General features: G+C 44.1%; 2 protein-coding genes across 11 annotated transcripts in view; one reads left to right on the top strand and one right to left on the bottom strand.

The window, feature by feature from the left end:
* The first annotated feature begins 151 nt into the window (after positions 1-151).
* LOC135236649 (caspase a-like) lies at positions 152-9,030 on the top strand. Its single transcript, XM_064303135.1, has 7 exons — positions 152-304; positions 3,156-3,434; positions 4,040-4,146; positions 4,660-4,836; positions 5,763-6,003; positions 7,410-7,529; positions 8,150-9,030. The coding sequence occupies exons 1-7, from the start codon at positions 298-300 to the stop codon at positions 8,317-8,319; spliced, it is 1,101 nt and encodes a 366-aa protein (XP_064159205.1). The 5' UTR covers positions 152-297; the 3' UTR covers positions 8,320-9,030.
* Positions 9,031-15,065: 6,035 nt separating this feature from the next.
* stx1a (syntaxin 1A (brain)) overlaps positions 15,066-18,365 on the bottom strand; it is a 35,482-nt gene continuing 32,182 nt past the window's right edge. For 4 of the 10 annotated variants that reach the window (XR_010324642.1, XM_064303130.1, XM_064303132.1 and 1 more), the window contains one exon: positions 15,066-16,926. Coding sequence is in view for 9 of the 10 variants with exons in the window: in XM_064303130.1 (XP_064159200.1) it covers positions 16,849-16,926 (78 nt within the window). In the remaining variant the exon portion in view is untranslated. Of the gene's footprint in view, positions 18,304-18,365 lie in introns of all 10 variants that reach the window. The other 6 variants (XM_064303125.1, XM_064303123.1, XM_064303126.1 and 3 more) reach the window with 3 other exon arrangements.

The raw sequence follows: 18,365 nt of genomic DNA, 5'->3' as shown, positions 1-18,365 counted from the left end.
CATTTCATATTTCAAACAACTATGTCAACTCAGCGAACCTTACGTCCAACCTCATAGTGACGCATGTCCTATTTCATCCAATCATCACAGACTCGAGAAATCAGAGCCAATGAAAGCTTAAACACAAGCGTTTCCTAAAATGTACAGTTGCGATCATATTACAAGCGCGGGCGCCGAGATATAACTTTTGAGTTTGATACTTCGCATAAATATTGGCCTACTTCCCTATTGTTTGAACTGAACTTTTATTAAATAAACCACAAATTCACGTCAAGTTCTTCTCATCTACTGTAGAGAATGGCAGGTAAGAATACTTAAACGTAAACCCATACTCAGGACATTGTCACGTTTAACTTATACAGAAAACTTGTAAAGTTCAAACCTTCCTGGAAACAAAACGATTGATAAATAGATGAAAAAGAGTAGATATGCGACCTAAGTATCGTACCGGGACTTGAAGCTATTCGTCTTTAATACCGATTTTTACTTTACTTAAAGTGACTTATAACGTATCGCGAATCACTGTTTTTCAACTTTGCCGAGTGCTTTCACTTTCACTGTTCTTGTCAGTGTTCTGCATTTGAGAAAGCGCATGGTCCAAAAAAAACGTTCCAAAATCTTGTATTTTTTCCATTATCATAATCCTGGGGTATGTTCATAAATATGTAATAGGGCTTAACAATGGACATTTTCAGAGGGAGAAAGCCCTAATACAAAAACAAAGAAACCCGTTGCCAATAGTAGAAATACTTTGGCCGAATATTGGGCCTCATTCACCAATATCTTCGTAAATTTGTTCTTAAGAAAGAGCCTTTCTAATTACCATAGGTAAACGCTCCGCCAATCCCAATAAAAGGGCATGAGACCGCAGGGCCGTGTGCACACACAGAAATCGAAAAGAAAAGTTGAGGGCGAACGAAGCCCGCTCAAACGGCCAATCAGCCAGATCCCTCCGTTCTGCTACCTCAGGACGCCTGGCACCTCCCCCTCTTCGCACCTGCGCTTCCAGAACACGTCTCCTGTCTGTTCTGGCCCCACGATGGTGGAATGACCTCCCCGTGGAGGTCAGAACAGCTGAGACATTACATTACATTACATTACATTATAGGCATTTAGCTGACGCTCTTATCCAGAGCGACTTACAACAGAGTAACCAAACTCAGGATCAAGTCCACTTAAGTCCATTGAACAACATGTAGATAAAAAGCCTTTACTATGATGCATACATTAAGGAGAAACAAGATAGTCTGAACCAAAATTTTTTTTTTTTTTTTTTTTTTTTTTTATAGTTATGGGAGGGGGTTTAGGGAAGAGGAGAGAGGTACACAGAGAAGAGGTGCGTCTTGAGTTTCCGTTTGAAGGTGCTCAGACACTCTGCTGTTCTGACCTCCACTGGAAGATCGTTCCACCATCGTGGGGCCAGAACTGCAAAGAGTCGAGACCTTGTTGCTGCTCGTGTAGGGGGAGGAATCAGCCGCCCTGTAGTAGCCGATCGGAGCGATCTGGCCGGCTTGTAGGGTCTGATCATCTTCTGCAGATAACCAGGAGCTGACCCCTTGACTGCTTGGAAAGCAAGCACCAGTGTCTTAAACCGGATGCGAGCTTGCACTGGTAGCCAGTGGAGGGAGATGAGGAGGGGAGTGACGTGGGAGTCACGAGGGAGAGACACTGACCCATTTCAAGCGACGATTGAAGACTAACCTCTTCAGGCTGCACCTCTCCCCATCCCTCCCTACCTCCCTGTAATCTCTTAAATGACTGTACGCTTAGGGTTGTAATTTGGAAGCTGTTTCGTAGGTGACTTAGTTAATGCACCTGTGTTAACTACTGCTTGTATTTTTCCATAGACTGCGTTGTTGCTGTTCTCGTTTGTGTTAGTGTTAATCAGTTTAACCTTCAGGGTCCAAGTTGAACTATGCAGTTGTTCCCTGCACTTGGACCGGTACTTCTCTCTAGGGTTTTCGTCAGACTTGTTCGTGGTTATGGCTATACACTTTGTTGTACGTCGCTCTGGATAAGAGCGTCTGCCAAATGCATGTAATGTAATAATGTAATGTAAAACGAAAATCTAAAGACGGTGGAGCACCGGACTCCAAACGTAAGAAAAATGTCAGTAGTTCTGAAGTGGAGATATTGCTGTGGGAAGTGAACGGCAAACGACCTGTCATATTTAGTAGCGTAGCGTCAGTAGTGGATATAAAATAACACAAAGAAAGATGCATGGGATGCTATTGCTCGTTCAGTGAACGCTGTATCCGGAGAAGGGCGCACAACTGATGAAGTAAAAAAAAATGGTTTGATGTCAAATCTGAGACAAAAATAAAAAATAAAAAAAATGCTGGTGGGCGTGGGCGCAAGGAATTGCTTGTTATGCATTCAAACGGCAAAGCACTTCTCGTCATATAAATACCGCTAATTATATCAACCGGCAGCAAACTGCATCGGAGTAAACCCGTCGCTGCACAAAACACTGCACAAAAAATGTATTGCCGGTCATTTTGGTGTCACCCCCTTAGTGACGACCCTGAATAAGTGTTCTCTTCTTCAGCATGTGTTTAAAAAGTGTTACCTAAGTGCTTAGTTTGCACTCAAAATGTAAACATTTGCTTTTGTAGTATAGACCAAACATTGCATAATTGAAACCCCCAAAAATAAAAGGTCATTTATTTACAGATGAACTCCCGCTGAGACAACCACACTCTGAGGCGGATCCTGGCATCTTAATGCTAATGCCCTTAAAATAATGAAAATAATAATTAAAAAATATTAGAAATGATAAAAATATTATTGTAATTTAAATCCTAAAATATTATACAACTGAAGAATTGGAGAAAATGCAATAACCAATTATTTTGCATAAACATGTCAGCACTCAAATGTGCAGTGTGCTCTTGAGTGTGCGTAGATTCTGTTCTTACCTAAGAACAAATCCCAAATAAGAAAACGTTGGTGAATGTCCGAATCTTCGTGAAAACTGTGTAAGTGGGTTTTAAGAAGAAAATTCTTCTTAAGAACGGTTGGTGAATGAGGCCCATTATTCTTGGATCTCGTTAACGGTGATCAAGCCGTAGGCCTACTGAAGAGAACATTTAGAATGTGTATTCAATTTCTAAATTAAACGGAACATATTTGTCTGATAATTTGCGCTTTAACAGATACACAGCTCTTCCGTGCGAGGAGGGAGTTTGTGGATCGAGTATCGAAGGATGTCGTCGTGCAGTTGCTGGATGACCTTCTGGAGGACGGGGTTATAAACGATGGAGAAAAGGAGGCCGTGATCGAGGAGAACGGAAGCAGAGCGGAAAGGGCGCGCCATCTCATTGATAAAGTGCAAAAGAAAGGCCCAAAGGCCAGTGGGAAACTCATTTCTCGGCTGTCGGAACGCGACCCCAACCTGTGCGAGCTCCTGAAACTGGCACCACCCGAGTCCCCAGGTGGGTGTGGGGAACAGCCGATCCCCCAGTTGTGCCCGATAGTTTCAGCAAACACTTCATAATTTTCGACAACATAAGCATGATGAACAGAGTTCAGATTATTCAGCAACAGACTCATTTTAAAAGATTCCCTTCAGTAATGGTTTTAACCCCAAAGAGCATCTCTATATTATTATTATTATTATTATATATTTTCCTGTTGTTGTAGCTGCTGTTAAAATGAAGACTGTAGATAATACTGTAATTGTATCTCTGACGTGCTCTATCTAGGGCTGACTTTTTTAAAGGCAGTTACAGTAGTGGGCAAACTCTGAAAGCAGAAGGAGGCGAATCAGTAAAGAGTATACTGCACTGATATATTATATATGTATTATATATGTATTCACACAAGGCTGCAATCACAGTGTCAGCAGTCTCCGACTGGTCCAGAGTGGGACCAAATGTGATCTGTTAAGAGTTGAATTAACACTGGCCGTTGTGCTGTGCACCTGGGAATCGAAGCTGGTACCCTTGGAAGCCCAGCTTCCTGCTGGTTGCGGTTCCGTGGAGCGCAGGAGCAGAGAGTGCCAGAGAGTCTGAGTGTCGCTGTTTGTGTCCCATGTCAGCCCCGGCCGCCAAGCTGCCCCAGCAGGAGACCACCGCGGTGTCCCCGGTGCTTATCTCCTGCACCGCAGAGTTCAAGAGGGCCCTGCTGGAGAAGGAAGCGGGTTCGGTATGACCTTAAAGCGCCCACCGCACTTCACCTGAGGAATCGAGCACACCTGGGGACTCCTGCTCTGGCTCACAGACCACCTTAACAATCCAGTGCAGACTCTTCACTTACCTGCAGGATCTGTCTTGTGTATAGCAGGGATAAGGAACGTCAATTCCTGGAGTCAGTTACCCTGGCTTGTTGAGCTAACTAGCCGGTTCACTAGACCAGAGGAAATGTTTTGCACAGGGACACACTCACACTTTAGCCATCACACATGAGCTTAAAAGCCAATTAATGCTAATGGTCAAATTTCTAATCACGAAAAAAAATATTCTGCATATTGATACTTATTGCCGTCAAATCCAGTAGTACATGGGAAAACAACAGTGCGCCACCAGGTGCCGGCATTCAGGGTTCTGGCTGGTGATCAGGTGGTCATGACACGGTGTGAGGATGATGATGTGCGGTCACTCTGTCAGTATGTTTGTTCTTCTTTCACTTAACCATGGTTCTGATTCTCTGCCCTGCCAGATTTACGTCCCGAAGCCAAAGGGTCAGCGCAGGCGCCTGGCTCTGCTCATCAACAACGTCCAGTTCGACCACCCACCCTTGCTGAGACGCGGGGCGGAGAGAGATAAGGAAAATATGGAGAAGCTCCTCAATGGCCTGGACTACACCGTGGATGAACACAGCAATCTGTCTGCTCAGGTACACACAGGGATCTGTCTGACCAGGTACACACAGAGGAGAGACACACACGGACCTGTCTGACCAGGTACACACAGGGACCTGTCTCCCCAGGTACATACAGAGGAGAGACACACACGGACCTGTCTGACCAGGTACACACAGGGACCTGTCTGACCAGGTACACACAGGGACCTGTCTGCTCAGGTACACACAGGGACCTGTCTGACCAGGTACACACAGGGACCTGTCTGCTCAGGTACACACAGGGACCTGTCTGACCAGGTACACACAGGGACCTGTTTCAGCAGGTACACACAGAGGAGAGACACACACGGACCTGTCTGACCAGGTACACACAGGGACCTGTCTCCCCAGGTACATACAGGGACCTGTTTCCCCAGGTACACACAGAGGATAGACACACACAGACCTGTCTGACCAGGTACACACAGAGGAGAGACACACAGGGACCTGTCTGACCAGGTACACACAGGGACCTGTCTGACCAGGTACACACAGAGGAGAGACACACACGGACCTGTCTGCCCAGGTACACACAGGGACCTGTCTCCCCAGGTACACACAGGGTACACACAGGGACCTGTCTCCCCAGGTACACACAGGGACCTGTTTCCCCAGGTACACACAGAGGAGAGACACACAGGGACCTGTCTCCCCAGGTACACACAGAGGAGAGACACACAGAGACTGTTCGTTGGACAGCAGTGTTTTTATCAGCAAGCTCAACCCTTTTGGACAAGAACTGCAACAGTTCACTTCAGGTCCCCAGCTAGAGTCCCTAAAAAACTACAGTCTAATAAAAACTACAGTCTTATTGCTTCTGCAGGGGTGAGGTCACTGGCTGCTTCACATGCTAGCTCCTGACTGTGGTCCCTGCTATACCAGAGTATGTGTGTAATACGCTGAATTTCTGTGTTTTCCAGGACATAGATGAAACTGTGAAAAAGTTCTCTCAGCGTGAGGAGCACTTGGAGTCGGACAGCGCGTTCGTGGTGATCATGTCTCACGGAAAGAGGGATGTCATCTGCGGCGTGCGCTACAACCCCAACGAGCCTGAGAAGGACCTCTTCAGCATCGACAACATCTTCAAACACCTCAACAACCAGAACTGCCCGGCACTGCGTGATAAACCCAAAGTCATCGTGATACAGGCCTGCAGGGGGGGTGAGTGTGACTCTGCGGCTCTGCCCAGTACAGTGTGTACTGTCTGAATATTCACATCCACATCTACAGCATCAATACTCCACACACCTCTACTGTCTGAATACTCACATCCACATCTACAGCATCAATACTCCACACACTTCTACTGTCTGAATACTCACATCCACATCTACAACATCAATACTCCAAACACTTCTACTGTCTGAATACTCACATCCACATCTACAACATCAATACTCCAAACACTTCTACTGTCTGAATACTCACATCCACATCTACAACATCAATACTCCAAACACTTCTACTGTCTGAATATTCACATCCACATCTACAGCATCAATACTCCACACACCTCTACTGTCTGAATACTCACATCCACATCTACACATCAATACTCCAAACACTTCTACTGTCTGAATACTCACATCCACATCTACAACATCAATACTCCAAACACTTCTACTGTCTGAATACTCACATCCACATCTACAACATCAATACTCCAAACACTTCTACTGTCTGAATACTCACATCCACATCTACAACATCAATACTCCAAACACTTCTACTGTCTGAATACTCACATCCACATCTACAACATCAATACTCCAAACACTTCTACTGTCTGAATACTCACACCCACATCTACAACATCAATACTCCACACACCTCTACTGTCTGAATACTCACATCCACATCTACAGCATCAATACTCCACACACTTCTACTGTCTGAATACTCACATCCACAACTGCAGCATCAATACTCCACACACTTCTACTGTCTGAATACTCACATCCACATCTACAGCATCAATATTCCACACACTTCTACTGTCTGAATACTCACATCCACATCTACAACATCAGTACTCCAAACACTTCTACGGTCTGAATACTCACATCTACATCTACAGCATCAATACTCCACACACCTCAACTGTCTGAATACTCACACACACATCTACAGCATCAATACTCCACACACTTCTACTGTCTGAATACTCACATCTACATCTACAGCATCAATACTCCACACACCTCTACTGTCTGAATACTCACATCCACATCTACAGCATCAATACTCCAAACACTTCTACTGTCTGAATACTCACATCCACATCTACAGCATCAATACTCCACACACCTCTACTGTCTGAATACTCACATCCACATCTACAGCATCAATACTCCAAACACTTCTACTGTCTGAATACTCACATCCACATCTACAGCATCAATACTCCACACACTTCTACTGTCTGAATACTCACATCTACATCTACAGCATCAATACTCCACCCACATCTACAGCATCAATACTCCACACACCTCTACTGTCTGAATACTCACATCCACATTTACAGTGTTCTAGAGTAAAGCCTGTGTAAATGTGTGTTTTTCTAGATGAAAGCGGGTCCATGTGGGCGTGTGACAGTGTGCCCAACCCCTCAGGTCTGGAGGACGATGGGATAAGAAAGCTACCCAAGGAAAGAGATTTCATCTGTCTTATGTCCTGCACCCCCGGTAGGAATGGACTGCGCCCATTTCACAGACGCCCCAATTCCCCCTGAATATCTGGGGGGTTCCCCAAGTTTAAGCCTCAGACCTAGCAGTCCAGAAAACAACAGTAAAATATTAAATCTCCTGGAAAAGGTTTCCTCTTCTATTCCTTATGTGAATGGAACATACTGAAATATATTTTAAATGTGTGAACATTTGTAAAATATAACAATCCGTCTCATACCAATTTGTCAAAAAATACATTTCAATATCTGAAAGCTCCCCATGTATTTTTAAGTGTTGATACTGTCTTGATATTTTATTTTAATATATTCTATTCCCATAAAGAGGAACGTGTCTATTTTTCTGAGATTTTTGGAAAGATCAACCAGTTCACCCCCCCCCCCACCACACATCTTCATAAAATTATACAATTACCAAAATGATTATTGTTGAATAATTGCTTAATATATTTGTGATAATGTATTTATACACAAAAGCGTAAGCGGGGACACAGGTTAGCTTTTACCCTTATATATAGCGCAACTGTTTCTCATTTTTAATTTGTAACAAACAAATAAAAATCAATACATTTCCACCGTGATCATAATTAGCTTTTAGTAACCTGCATTGTTCCCACCCAGACACAAAATCCTACAGAAGCCCTGAGACGGGAACTCTGTTCATCCAGAAGCTTGTGGAGACCATCAATACACACGCCCACAAGGACCACATTGTGGAACTTTTCCGGAAGGCCAGTATTTACACCTCACAGAGTTCAGCCTTGCCCAGCCTGGCCCTTACACCTGATTAAGTTCTTTCAGTTTAAAGAACCTGTTGCTGTTTGTGTTATACAGTCTAACGCTTGTCAGGGTAGATTTGGTCTTATTTAATATGCAATGGCGTATCTGACAAGATGCCAATTGAGGAGGCACTTCTTGCACTTGCTGTCTCTCCTGAGACTATACTCAGTGCACTTTGACCCCTGACCTTTGCACTTGCGTTTGCCTCGGAAGTTACTCTAGCTAAGAGAATCTGCTAAATGCCAGTAAAGGAATTATTAAATGATTGTTCTGTTCAGTGAAAGATCGTACCTTTAGGAGGACATTAACCTTTAGATGGACTAAAATTCTGTGCAAAGGTGCACAGTTAATCAGTTTTCAGGGGACAAAGTGTTATTGTGGCATAATGTGACGCACTCCTGTTTATTCTTCCAATAGGTTATGAAACAATTTGAAGATTCCAAATGGCAAATGCCATCCGGAGACCGATGGACTCTGATCAATAACTTCTACCTGTTCCCTGGACAGTGAGCCTCTGGTCCCTGCCTCCTCCTGCTGTCCTAATCACGTCTTAATCAGATGAAGTGATTAGTTGTTACAGTGGGCTTCTGAGTCCTGCGTCTAGGTCTGGTGTTCTACATTTAATCTCTGGTTCTTTTGGAATATTTTGCTGTCTTTTGGTTTCTGCATTTTTTGACTACATTGGGACAAATAAACTGTGGGTTGATGCCTTCTCTCATTCATTTCTTGTGTGCCTGTCCATGTCTGTAGCCTTTGTTAATTGTTTTAAGGTAGTTGAACCTCGTATTTAGATTAGACGTAAATATTTTTTGTAACTTAATAAACTTCTTAATTTTAATATGGTTTCGAGTTGTACATTTTGATAAAGGTTGATCCAAACAGTTTGCTCTACCTATCAACAACAAATCTGACGATTTTATTGATAATTGATACCAAATTAAATCAAATAAATATATTCTACATGTTAGATAAGTGAGGTGTTCTCACTGTCGATGCACTTGTGTTCGGTATTCAGAGTGCCGGACGTCAAACGAATGTGTTAATGGTTAAAACTGCTGGATTCAGAAAATAAAACATTTCAGTTAAACCTCCCCTTGCTGACAGTATTTTTGTATGCTCAGCAACAAGCAGCACACTTTTGCAGTGACCATCGTAGGCACTGGCGGCCCTGGGTTGAAAAAGCGTCGCTAAAGTGCCCTCTAGAGTGGCGAAAACGAGAGGAAGTGCCCTATTGGCTGCCCTTCACATGGGAAAAAAATGATTGAGTGCCCTCTAGGGTGCCCCTTCATGCAATAAATTATGATGATGTGCCCTCTAGAGCAAGAAAATTTGATAACGTGTCTTAATGAGTGCCCTTCTAGTGGAGAAAACGTGATGCAGTGGCCCTATAAGGTGCCCTTACAATGGTCTAAACTTGACGTTCCCTATGGGTGCCCTTCCAATGGAAAAGGGTGCCATTATGAAGTGCCCTCTATGCCGCCTCTACATGACAGTGTCCCAAAGGGTTCCCTTTCCAGTAGAGAAAATGGGATTCAGTGCTGTATATGGTACTCCTACAGGTGAGAAAACATCATGAAGTGTCCAATTAGGTGCTCCTCTAATGGAGAAGTGCCCCTCCAGTGGATAAAATGTTATGCAGTGCTGTAAAGGGTGTCCCTACATGCGTGAGAATGTGGGGAAGTTTCCTAATGGATGCCCCTCCAGTGGAGAAAATGTGATGTGGTGCCATATAGGTGCCCTTACAATGGGATAAACTTGAGGTTCCCTACAGGTGCCTTTCTGATGAAAAAAACTCATGAAGTGCCCGCTTAGATGCCCTTCCAAGTGAGAAACCACGATGCATCATAGCTTTTTGCGCACTGGTGGGGCCCCATGTCGTGCAGTAGGTGCCCTTTACATTTTATCGCCCCTGCCCTTCAAACAGCCTGAGTCCACCACTGATTGTAGGCACATGGGCACCTGAGAGTTGAAGATGCTGACATGGTCGTGTACCTGGCAAGATAAACCGGGCATTATCTCAACTGGGAAGGAGATAATGGATATTTTCGCACATATTATATTATAACCGATTATAAATATTTATTTTGTATCAGGTGCTCTGAATGGAAGAGGCCAGTGTGCTCTGAAAAACTTTTTTTAAAGTTTCTTGTGATGAACATCTTTCGAAAATTATAAATAATCTGCGTCAAAACTTTTAAAAGCCTGCCCTTGACGACATGAGTTAGCGAAAAGGCCAGCCTTACGCCGGGCACCCACCGCACGCGTCGCGTAGCCGGGCACCCACCGCACGCGTATCGACCGCGAGCGCACTACGCGCGTATTACGCGCGTAACTGAAGCGTAGTTGAAGTACTGTTATTACAACGGCAGCGGGCGACGTCGTCTCCACCAGATGCGAACGCGTCGCGTACCGGCTGCGAAGCTCGCGCGACACAAGCGAACTGAAGCGTAGTTTTTCGCTTCTGTTCTATTTTTTCGGCTTGTCGCGCGTCACGGTGGCCTGTTTATACACAGAAATATGCTCTAAAATGCTAGGTATACATGCTCTGATTTATATTTCATCCTAATTAAATTTAGCTGGAACCACTGTCTGCTCCAGCTGGGTACCATCTGGAATTTGGTGATGGTCTGTTGTCTGTACCAAGCAGACCCACAAGCTGGACAGCGTGGTTTTGGCACAACTGCGATGCGATTCGTAAAGTATTCCGCTGGTTTTGCGATTCATAAGCCCTTAGCTGGACATGGTCTTTTCAGCATGGTTCCTATCTCAACCATCTACGAGACGTTTCCTATTTTAGGCAACGAGCACAGACTCTGGACGTCAGAGCCAATCACAGCTCGAACACGTGAGCTTCCTTCAATGTACTAGCGATCATGTTAAATGCGCGGGAAGCACCGCAATAAAAGTTGAGTGAACTGGTCGCTCTTCCTGGTTATTGTTTGAGCTGCGAATTTGGAAAATAAATCGACCGTTCACATCTTCTGAATTATCGACTGTAGGGAATGGCAGGTAAGAATACCTTAAACGTCGGTCGATATGCTTCTTATGCTGTTGTTACGTTTCGGATTAGAAATAAGATTCGGGACTTACCTATTCGTTTTTTATACCGGGTTTTAGTTAGAGTTAGTTTGCATTGTTTTTCACCGTTGGTAAGCACTTTTACTTTCAGTTTTGGTTAGTTTAGTTTTCTTCATTTAAAACGTTCATGTTCCAAAAAACCTATAAAACAGGGCCTTTCTTTGCATTATAACATAATGAGGTCAGATTATAAATATGTCATAGGGCTTCACAATGGACATTTTCCAGAGGGATGAATATAAAAACCAAGAAACCCCGTCATGCCAATCGTAGAAATACTATACGCTTAATGTTATTGTCGAACCTGTGAACGATGAACAACCCGTACTGAAAATAACATTTCGAATGTTTATTTAGTAAATTAAACGCAACACGTTTGTCGGATAATTTGCGCTTTAACAGATACACAGCTGTTCGATGCGAGGAGGGAGTTTGTGGATCGAGTATCGAAGGATGTCATCGTGCAGTTGCTGGATGACCTTCTGGAGGACAGGGTTATAAACGATGGAGAAAAGGAAGCCGTGATCGAGGATAACAGAAGCAGAGCGCAAATGGCGCGCCATCTCATTGATACTGTGCGAAAGAAAGGGCCAATGACCAGTGAGAAACTAATTTCTCGGCTGCGGGAACGAGACCCCAACCTGTACGAGCTCCTGAACCTGGACTAGCAGCCGGGTGAGTATGGGGAACAGGTGATCCCTCTGTTGCGTCTGGTAGCTCAGGAAACACATCCCACTTCATAATTATCGACAACATAACTATGAACACAATTCAGATTACTGAACAAAAGATCTAAAGATGCCCTTCAGTAATGTTTCAAATCCTAAAGAACATCTGAATGGTATTTATTATTATTATTATTATTATTATTATTATTATATTATTATTATTATTACTATAAAATGGCATGCATTGAAAAGATCTGCTAAACAGGAAATAAGGTAACAGAGTACACATTTTTGCGGCTTAATGTGAGGCACCCATGCTTGTTTTTCCGATAGGTTATGAACCGATTTGAAGATTTCCCCGGGTAACTATCCAAACAGAGAGGAACGCTGTGCAACAACTTCTTCCTTATCTTTCACATTCCACTACTGGCATTTGGCAGACCCTTTATCCACAGAAGACAAGTGCATAGATTGCGGTTAGAAGCAACAGCCAGTGTGCCAGGACTCGGCTCAGTAAACCATCGCTCCTCATCGGTCCACTCGATTGAACTGCCGGCAGTTACGTTAGCAGTTCATTAAAGAGTTTGTGTAGTAATTGTGCGATACTGGAGCTGACCTCACAAACAGTGCATTACATACCTGCAGGAACCTCAGCGACATGACTGTCTCTAATAAGGGTTACCCTGGCGACCACAGGGAGACACCACAGAGTCTATAAACTCACCAGATATGCAGCTCCGGCATTCCTTCTGTTCTCTTCTTCTTACCTGCTGGAGATTCCTGTGTTTGACTGCAGAACAGAACACTCCGTGCCTCTGTAAACCACTCCACCCGGTCCTCCAGAAACATTTAGACGCGTGAGACTGAGATGCTTCAGCTTCAGTGCTGGGGAGGCCAAACTTTCAATATTAAGAGCATGGAGCTGAATATCTGGTGAGACTAGAATCTGTGCAGATAACTTGCACATGATATAGGGACCTGGATTAAGCCTACTCCTAGACTAAAACCTTTTTTTCCAATGGAGCTCTTCATTGAATTTTTGTTTCTTGTCTGGGACTAGACTTAATCCATGCCTGGACAATCTGGCCATAGAGTTTAAATGTAAGTTTGAGTGGCAGTAATTTCCCCAAGCTTCAGAATGAACAAAGGTCCAGGTATGAAAAAAAAAACATTTTTTCTCAAAATTTTAAACTTTTAAAAAATTATTATCATACAATTTTTTAAACATTTAAAATTCTTTTTTACATTTAAAATTGCACAAGTGTATTTTTGTTAATGTTAATACTCAATATATTAAAAAAATGAAATGTCTTAATGACAAAGGAATTCCTTTAAAGGTCCAAGACTGCTGTGTGTCAATGCATGTTTAATGATGAATGTAACAGCCTGGCACTTCCTTTATCATGTTTAAATTAAATACATAAAACATATGCATGTTTAATTTCAGACAGTGTCTTGAGTTTTCTTTTGGCCTACAGTACACACACTATATATGAGCTCACAACTTGGTGATGGACAACTTACCTCTTCTGAATAATATACCCACCAGACCCCTGGTTTAAATCAGCCAATCAGCTTTGGCTTGTGTGACACATCAGATAAAAACGGCCGGCCAATCAGTGGCACCGGCGACAGGACACGATGACCTCAGGCCTGGAGTTAAAGAAAAGGGGGCTATAGACATGCATTTCTGGTTTAAAATGTTTTATGTTGAATTGGTCTGAAGAGATGCTGGTCCCAGGGACACGATGGGACAGTTATTCACTTGTGTGGGAAGCTCATTTTTAGGGGAGGGGATAAAGCTCCCATCCTCTGGATCTAAAATTTATTCTGTGAGGACTTTGCGTGAATAAAAGAAAGATGGTTGGTCCCGTGTAATAAGATATCCCAGACTATGGAATATCAGGTATGTGTTTACTTTAATCTTCTCTAGTATGTTTTTTAGGCACCCTTGACCTTTAAATTATAGATAAGCGACAGGAAGCAGGTCCCCTCATGTGTAGCGACATGGCTGTTGTGTGCATTTATTTTATATAAACTTATGGGATGCATTAAAGTCAATGGCTGAAATAAGCAACCGTTTAGACACATCATTGGCTGGAATTGTTGAGCACGCACACGCACACACACACAAACATACACACACATCCACATCTACATACATACATGCACACACACACTCACACGCACACAAACATCTACACACACACACACCTGAATAAAACTATCCCGTTTGTGTTGTCTCACCCAGCTTCTCAAACAGAACAGAAGTGTCACATCACTGCAGAAAAGTGTCACTACCTTTACAGGATCCATCATTATGGCATATTTTAATAACGTTCCTCTTGCAGAGTGGGAGGCAAGCTTAATGAACTGTACTGAACACCAGGGGCCGTTCACACAGACACAGAGACACAAGGGGCGTCTTGCAGGCATTTTAAGGTCCGTACCCTACGCAGAAGTACACATGAATGAATGAATGAGGGTCCGTACCCTACGCAGAAGTACACATGAATGAATGAGGCGGGGAGAAATGCACGGCAAGTCACCTGACTGGGTCACATGACCAGCTGCGGGAGTGTGAGATTTAAGCAGTAATACTGGCTGGGAAACTGTGACCTGCCCACACAGTGTTACAGGCAACAGGAAGTGATTAAATCTCTCTCACGAGCAAGAGCTCACGCAACCAGAGCTTTCTGTTCTGCTCTAGGCGTTGGCCTGCAGTGCCGTCCCACAGAGTTTGGGGGTGCCCTGCGTGTCGGGGTGTGGAGGACGGGGTGCCCGAGCCCCGCACGGGGAGATGTTTCACCATCCATGGGCTGCCTTCAACCCCCCCAAATGATCTACTGCACAAATCCCTCCAAAGAGCTCTCAAAGTCCAGGCCAAATTTACTCTTACTTGGGAGTGGTTAGTTTAAAGTTTAACACATATCCTTTCTGAATCTTTGCTGATTAAAATAATTTAAGGAGTAGCAGCATACATTAATGATAAAACCTGCTTTTGAAAGGTCTGAAAGAGAGAATATTTATTTTGCAAGAGTTAAGTTGAAATGCAACTGTAAAGCATACATTTTTTTTAGAACACCCAACCCCCATAAAAATAAAACTTTGAAAACATTTTCAAAGCTGTCATATTACAACGTTCAACACTCAGGCAAACACACTTGTGGAATCACACGTTTACAGAACAGGATCTCATGCGTAACACAGACTCCTCACTTCCTCTCTGTAACAGACCTCATTCTGCGTAACACACTTTGTGCTTAAGTACATTATGCTGCATATGCGCAATTGTGTGTGTGTGTGTGTGGGGGAGAGAGAGAGAGAGAGAGAGAGTATGTGATTGTGTGTGTGAGTGTGTGTGTGAGTAGTGTGTGTGTGTGTGAGTGTGTGTGCGTGTGCGTGTGCGTGTGTGCGTGAGAGAGAATGTGATTGTGTGAGAGTCTGTATGTGTGTATGTGTATCTGCATGTATGTATGTGTGTGTGTGTGTGTGTGTGTGTAAAAAGTGTGTGCGCATGCATGGGTGCATACGTGTGCGTTAATGTACATGTATGTTCATGTGTACATGTTTGTACAGTATGTTTGTGTGTGCGCTCAAGCAAAAGTTCCACCAACACTAGATGCAATAACAATTCCCAACACCACACAGCATAGAATAATCATAATTTTCTTCTGTATAACAGAAATATAAAAGATCCAATTAAATAAACAGAAAAATAAAAATTAACAAAAATATCCAGGCAGCATGAGAAGCAGAGAGAAAAGGCACATTTTAACACATTATTAACAAATATTAATGGACTTTTATACTCATACTGAAATTCATATTTTGAGTGTGAGAAAAAAAACCAGCCTAAGACCCATTGTTTTATCAGCTGGTATTTGATGGACTGATTATTTGAAAGGATGCGAATGTGTATTAGGTGTGGTTCTTTACACATTTTGGTTGTTGGTGTGTGTACTTAAGCATGCACAATGGGACAGTCATGTGCAATTTGTTAACTTGCAATCTCAGCAAACAGCAGCAAGGCCAACAACTGCTCCACAGTAGAGGACACGAAAGCATGCACACACACACACACACACACACACACACACACGCAGAGGAAAATCACGTGCTTCTCTGCACAAACGCGGACTGGAAACGAGCACGATTCTTCCAAAATCCTCACAGAATTCCTCCTGCAAAAATGTACACTTGGGCAGAATTCCTCCTGCAATCCTTTGCACTTAGTCAGGACATCTTCCTGCAGTAGTGCACACTGGGTAAGGATTTCTTCTGCATGCCATTAACACTGACCTCCTATATCCATAATCACTGTAGACCACAGATTACAATGTGGGATAGATATCTCAACATGCGGCATTTCAATGTGCAATCACCATCTGGAGGCCTTGAGAACAGCAGCCATGTCTATAAGCATGGTACAGACATCTCAAGTCTCTTCCCAAAGACACACGTGCAGTACATTGAGACTGAGAGAGTCTCTTCAGCCCTTCTGTGTGGTGACCTCATCACCAAAGCTCCTCCCACATTCCGTCCAGTTCCAAAGCTCCTCCCACATTCCGTGGGGTTTTTGGTTAAACCTCTTTAGCAGCAGCGTTAATTGCAGCTGAATGCTTGCGTTGACTGGGCGAGAGCAGGATGGGCGGACACGTGTCATGACGTCATCACCTCCGAAGACCAATCAAGGGTAGGGGGGAGGGGCAAAGGGACCCAGGCAGGATCCACCCGTCGGATCGATTTGCCTTTTCCACATTTCTGTGGTCTTGCAGGCTGGCCCGTGGCCGGCTAGCTGAGTCCGGCAGCGAGGGCAATGATGAGAATGGCTAACGCCACAGCCAGGCAGATCCCAACGCAGATCATCTTCTGCGGGGTGGAAATCCAGCAGACAGAGACAGTGACCGGCAGCCCCACTGCAGAGCTGAATCTGAGAAAGCACTGCCGCTGAGACATGGCCACACAGTTCTATCTATTCTATCTAACGTTAGTTAAAACTAGAATTGAAATTAATTTCCCAAGATGACCAAATTAAACCGAACTCACCCTAAAACTCTAAGGGGTCAGGTACGTCTGGAGCAGGTACTGGGCTTTGGCCTGTTAGAGTGCTCCATTTGGCTCAGAGAAATCTTACCCAGACAGACGACTCAACACAGTGCATTTAGGAGAAGCCATTGTGCTTTTCAGGTGGTGGAAATAATTTTGATCACCTTTTCACAGATCCATCCTTAATCTATCTTCAGTTGTATTATGTAATTCTGTCTAGAAAACGATGCACTGCTGAAAAGATGCTGTCAATCTGGAAACTATTCCATTATCTGAAGAACGTGTCATTCCTGGCAAGAACTGTTCCTGTATATTAACATTCTATTTTTGACAATCAGCGATTTCTCATTAATTGCTGTAGGTGGGTAAAACCCGTCATTGCCTGAGCTCATTGTTCTGCGCAGTAATTCATATGCCAACCAGAAGGTGGCAGCATTGCCTAGTCTACGCTGGCTGGGTGATGTCTGGGTGATGGTGGGTGAGAGGGTGAGTGAGGGGGTGGGGGCATGGCATGGGGGTTGCTCTCTTCAATAATTCATGTGGCCCAGAAGACAGATGAGGTCATCTGCGAATCTTGTGCCTTTTCCAGCATGAGGGAGATGGGTAATGGAACCTTCCGGTTACATTACAGATGTGGTTACAGATGGACGGGCAGCCAATGCGACCCGGAGGCCACACACAAGTCTGAGGGGGTAAAAATAATCCTGTAATGCAAGATAGCTTTTAAAAAATAAAAATAAAAATAATTTTTAAAGGTTAAAAGTTATTTAATAAAGCGGCATAAGAAAGTGGCCAGTTGACTTCCGGTTGCAGCAGAATCCTCTCTTCATCTGACGTCCAGAATCACATCTGCTGCCCAATGCTCCAGAATCCGGACAGTGGCTGATGTTCCGGAATCCTGGCAGCGCCCGACATTCCAGAATCCTGGCAGCGCCCGACGTTCCAGAATCCTGGCAGCGCCCGACGTTCCAGAATCCTGGCAGCGCCCGATGTTCCGGAATTCTAGCAGCGCCCGACGTTCCAGAATCCTGACAGCGCCCGACATTCCGGAATTCTAGCAGCGCCTGACGTTCCAGAATCCTGGCAGCGAGGCAGAACTGTGGCATTTTCCCGATGTTCTGTAACGGTGCCAGAGGTCACTAAGGAGGGACAGCTAAACTTGTGCTCTGGCCTGAGAGAAACTCAGCGTCCTCAGACCGTCTTGGAGGAAGGGGAGGGGGGGTTTGACGGGTAAAGCAGGAAAGAGCATGCCATTCCGCATC

The sequence above is a fragment of the Anguilla rostrata genome, chromosome 12 (genome assembly GCF_018555375.3).
Source record: "Anguilla rostrata isolate EN2019 chromosome 12, ASM1855537v3, whole genome shotgun sequence".
NCBI classification, from domain to species: Eukaryota; Metazoa; Chordata; class Actinopteri; order Anguilliformes; family Anguillidae; genus Anguilla; species Anguilla rostrata.
This window is presented reverse-complemented; position numbering and strand designations above follow the sequence as displayed.

Coding starts and splice junctions, on each gene's coding strand:
- LOC135236649 (XM_064303135.1), top strand. Junction 3,435..4,039: donor GGCACCACCCGAGTCCCCAG/GTGGGTGTGGGG, acceptor GTCCCATGTCAG/CCCCGGCCGCCAAGCTGCCC. Junction 7,530..8,149: donor TCTTATGTCCTGCACCCCCG/GTAGGAATGGAC, acceptor GTTCCCACCCAG/ACACAAAATCCTACAGAAGC.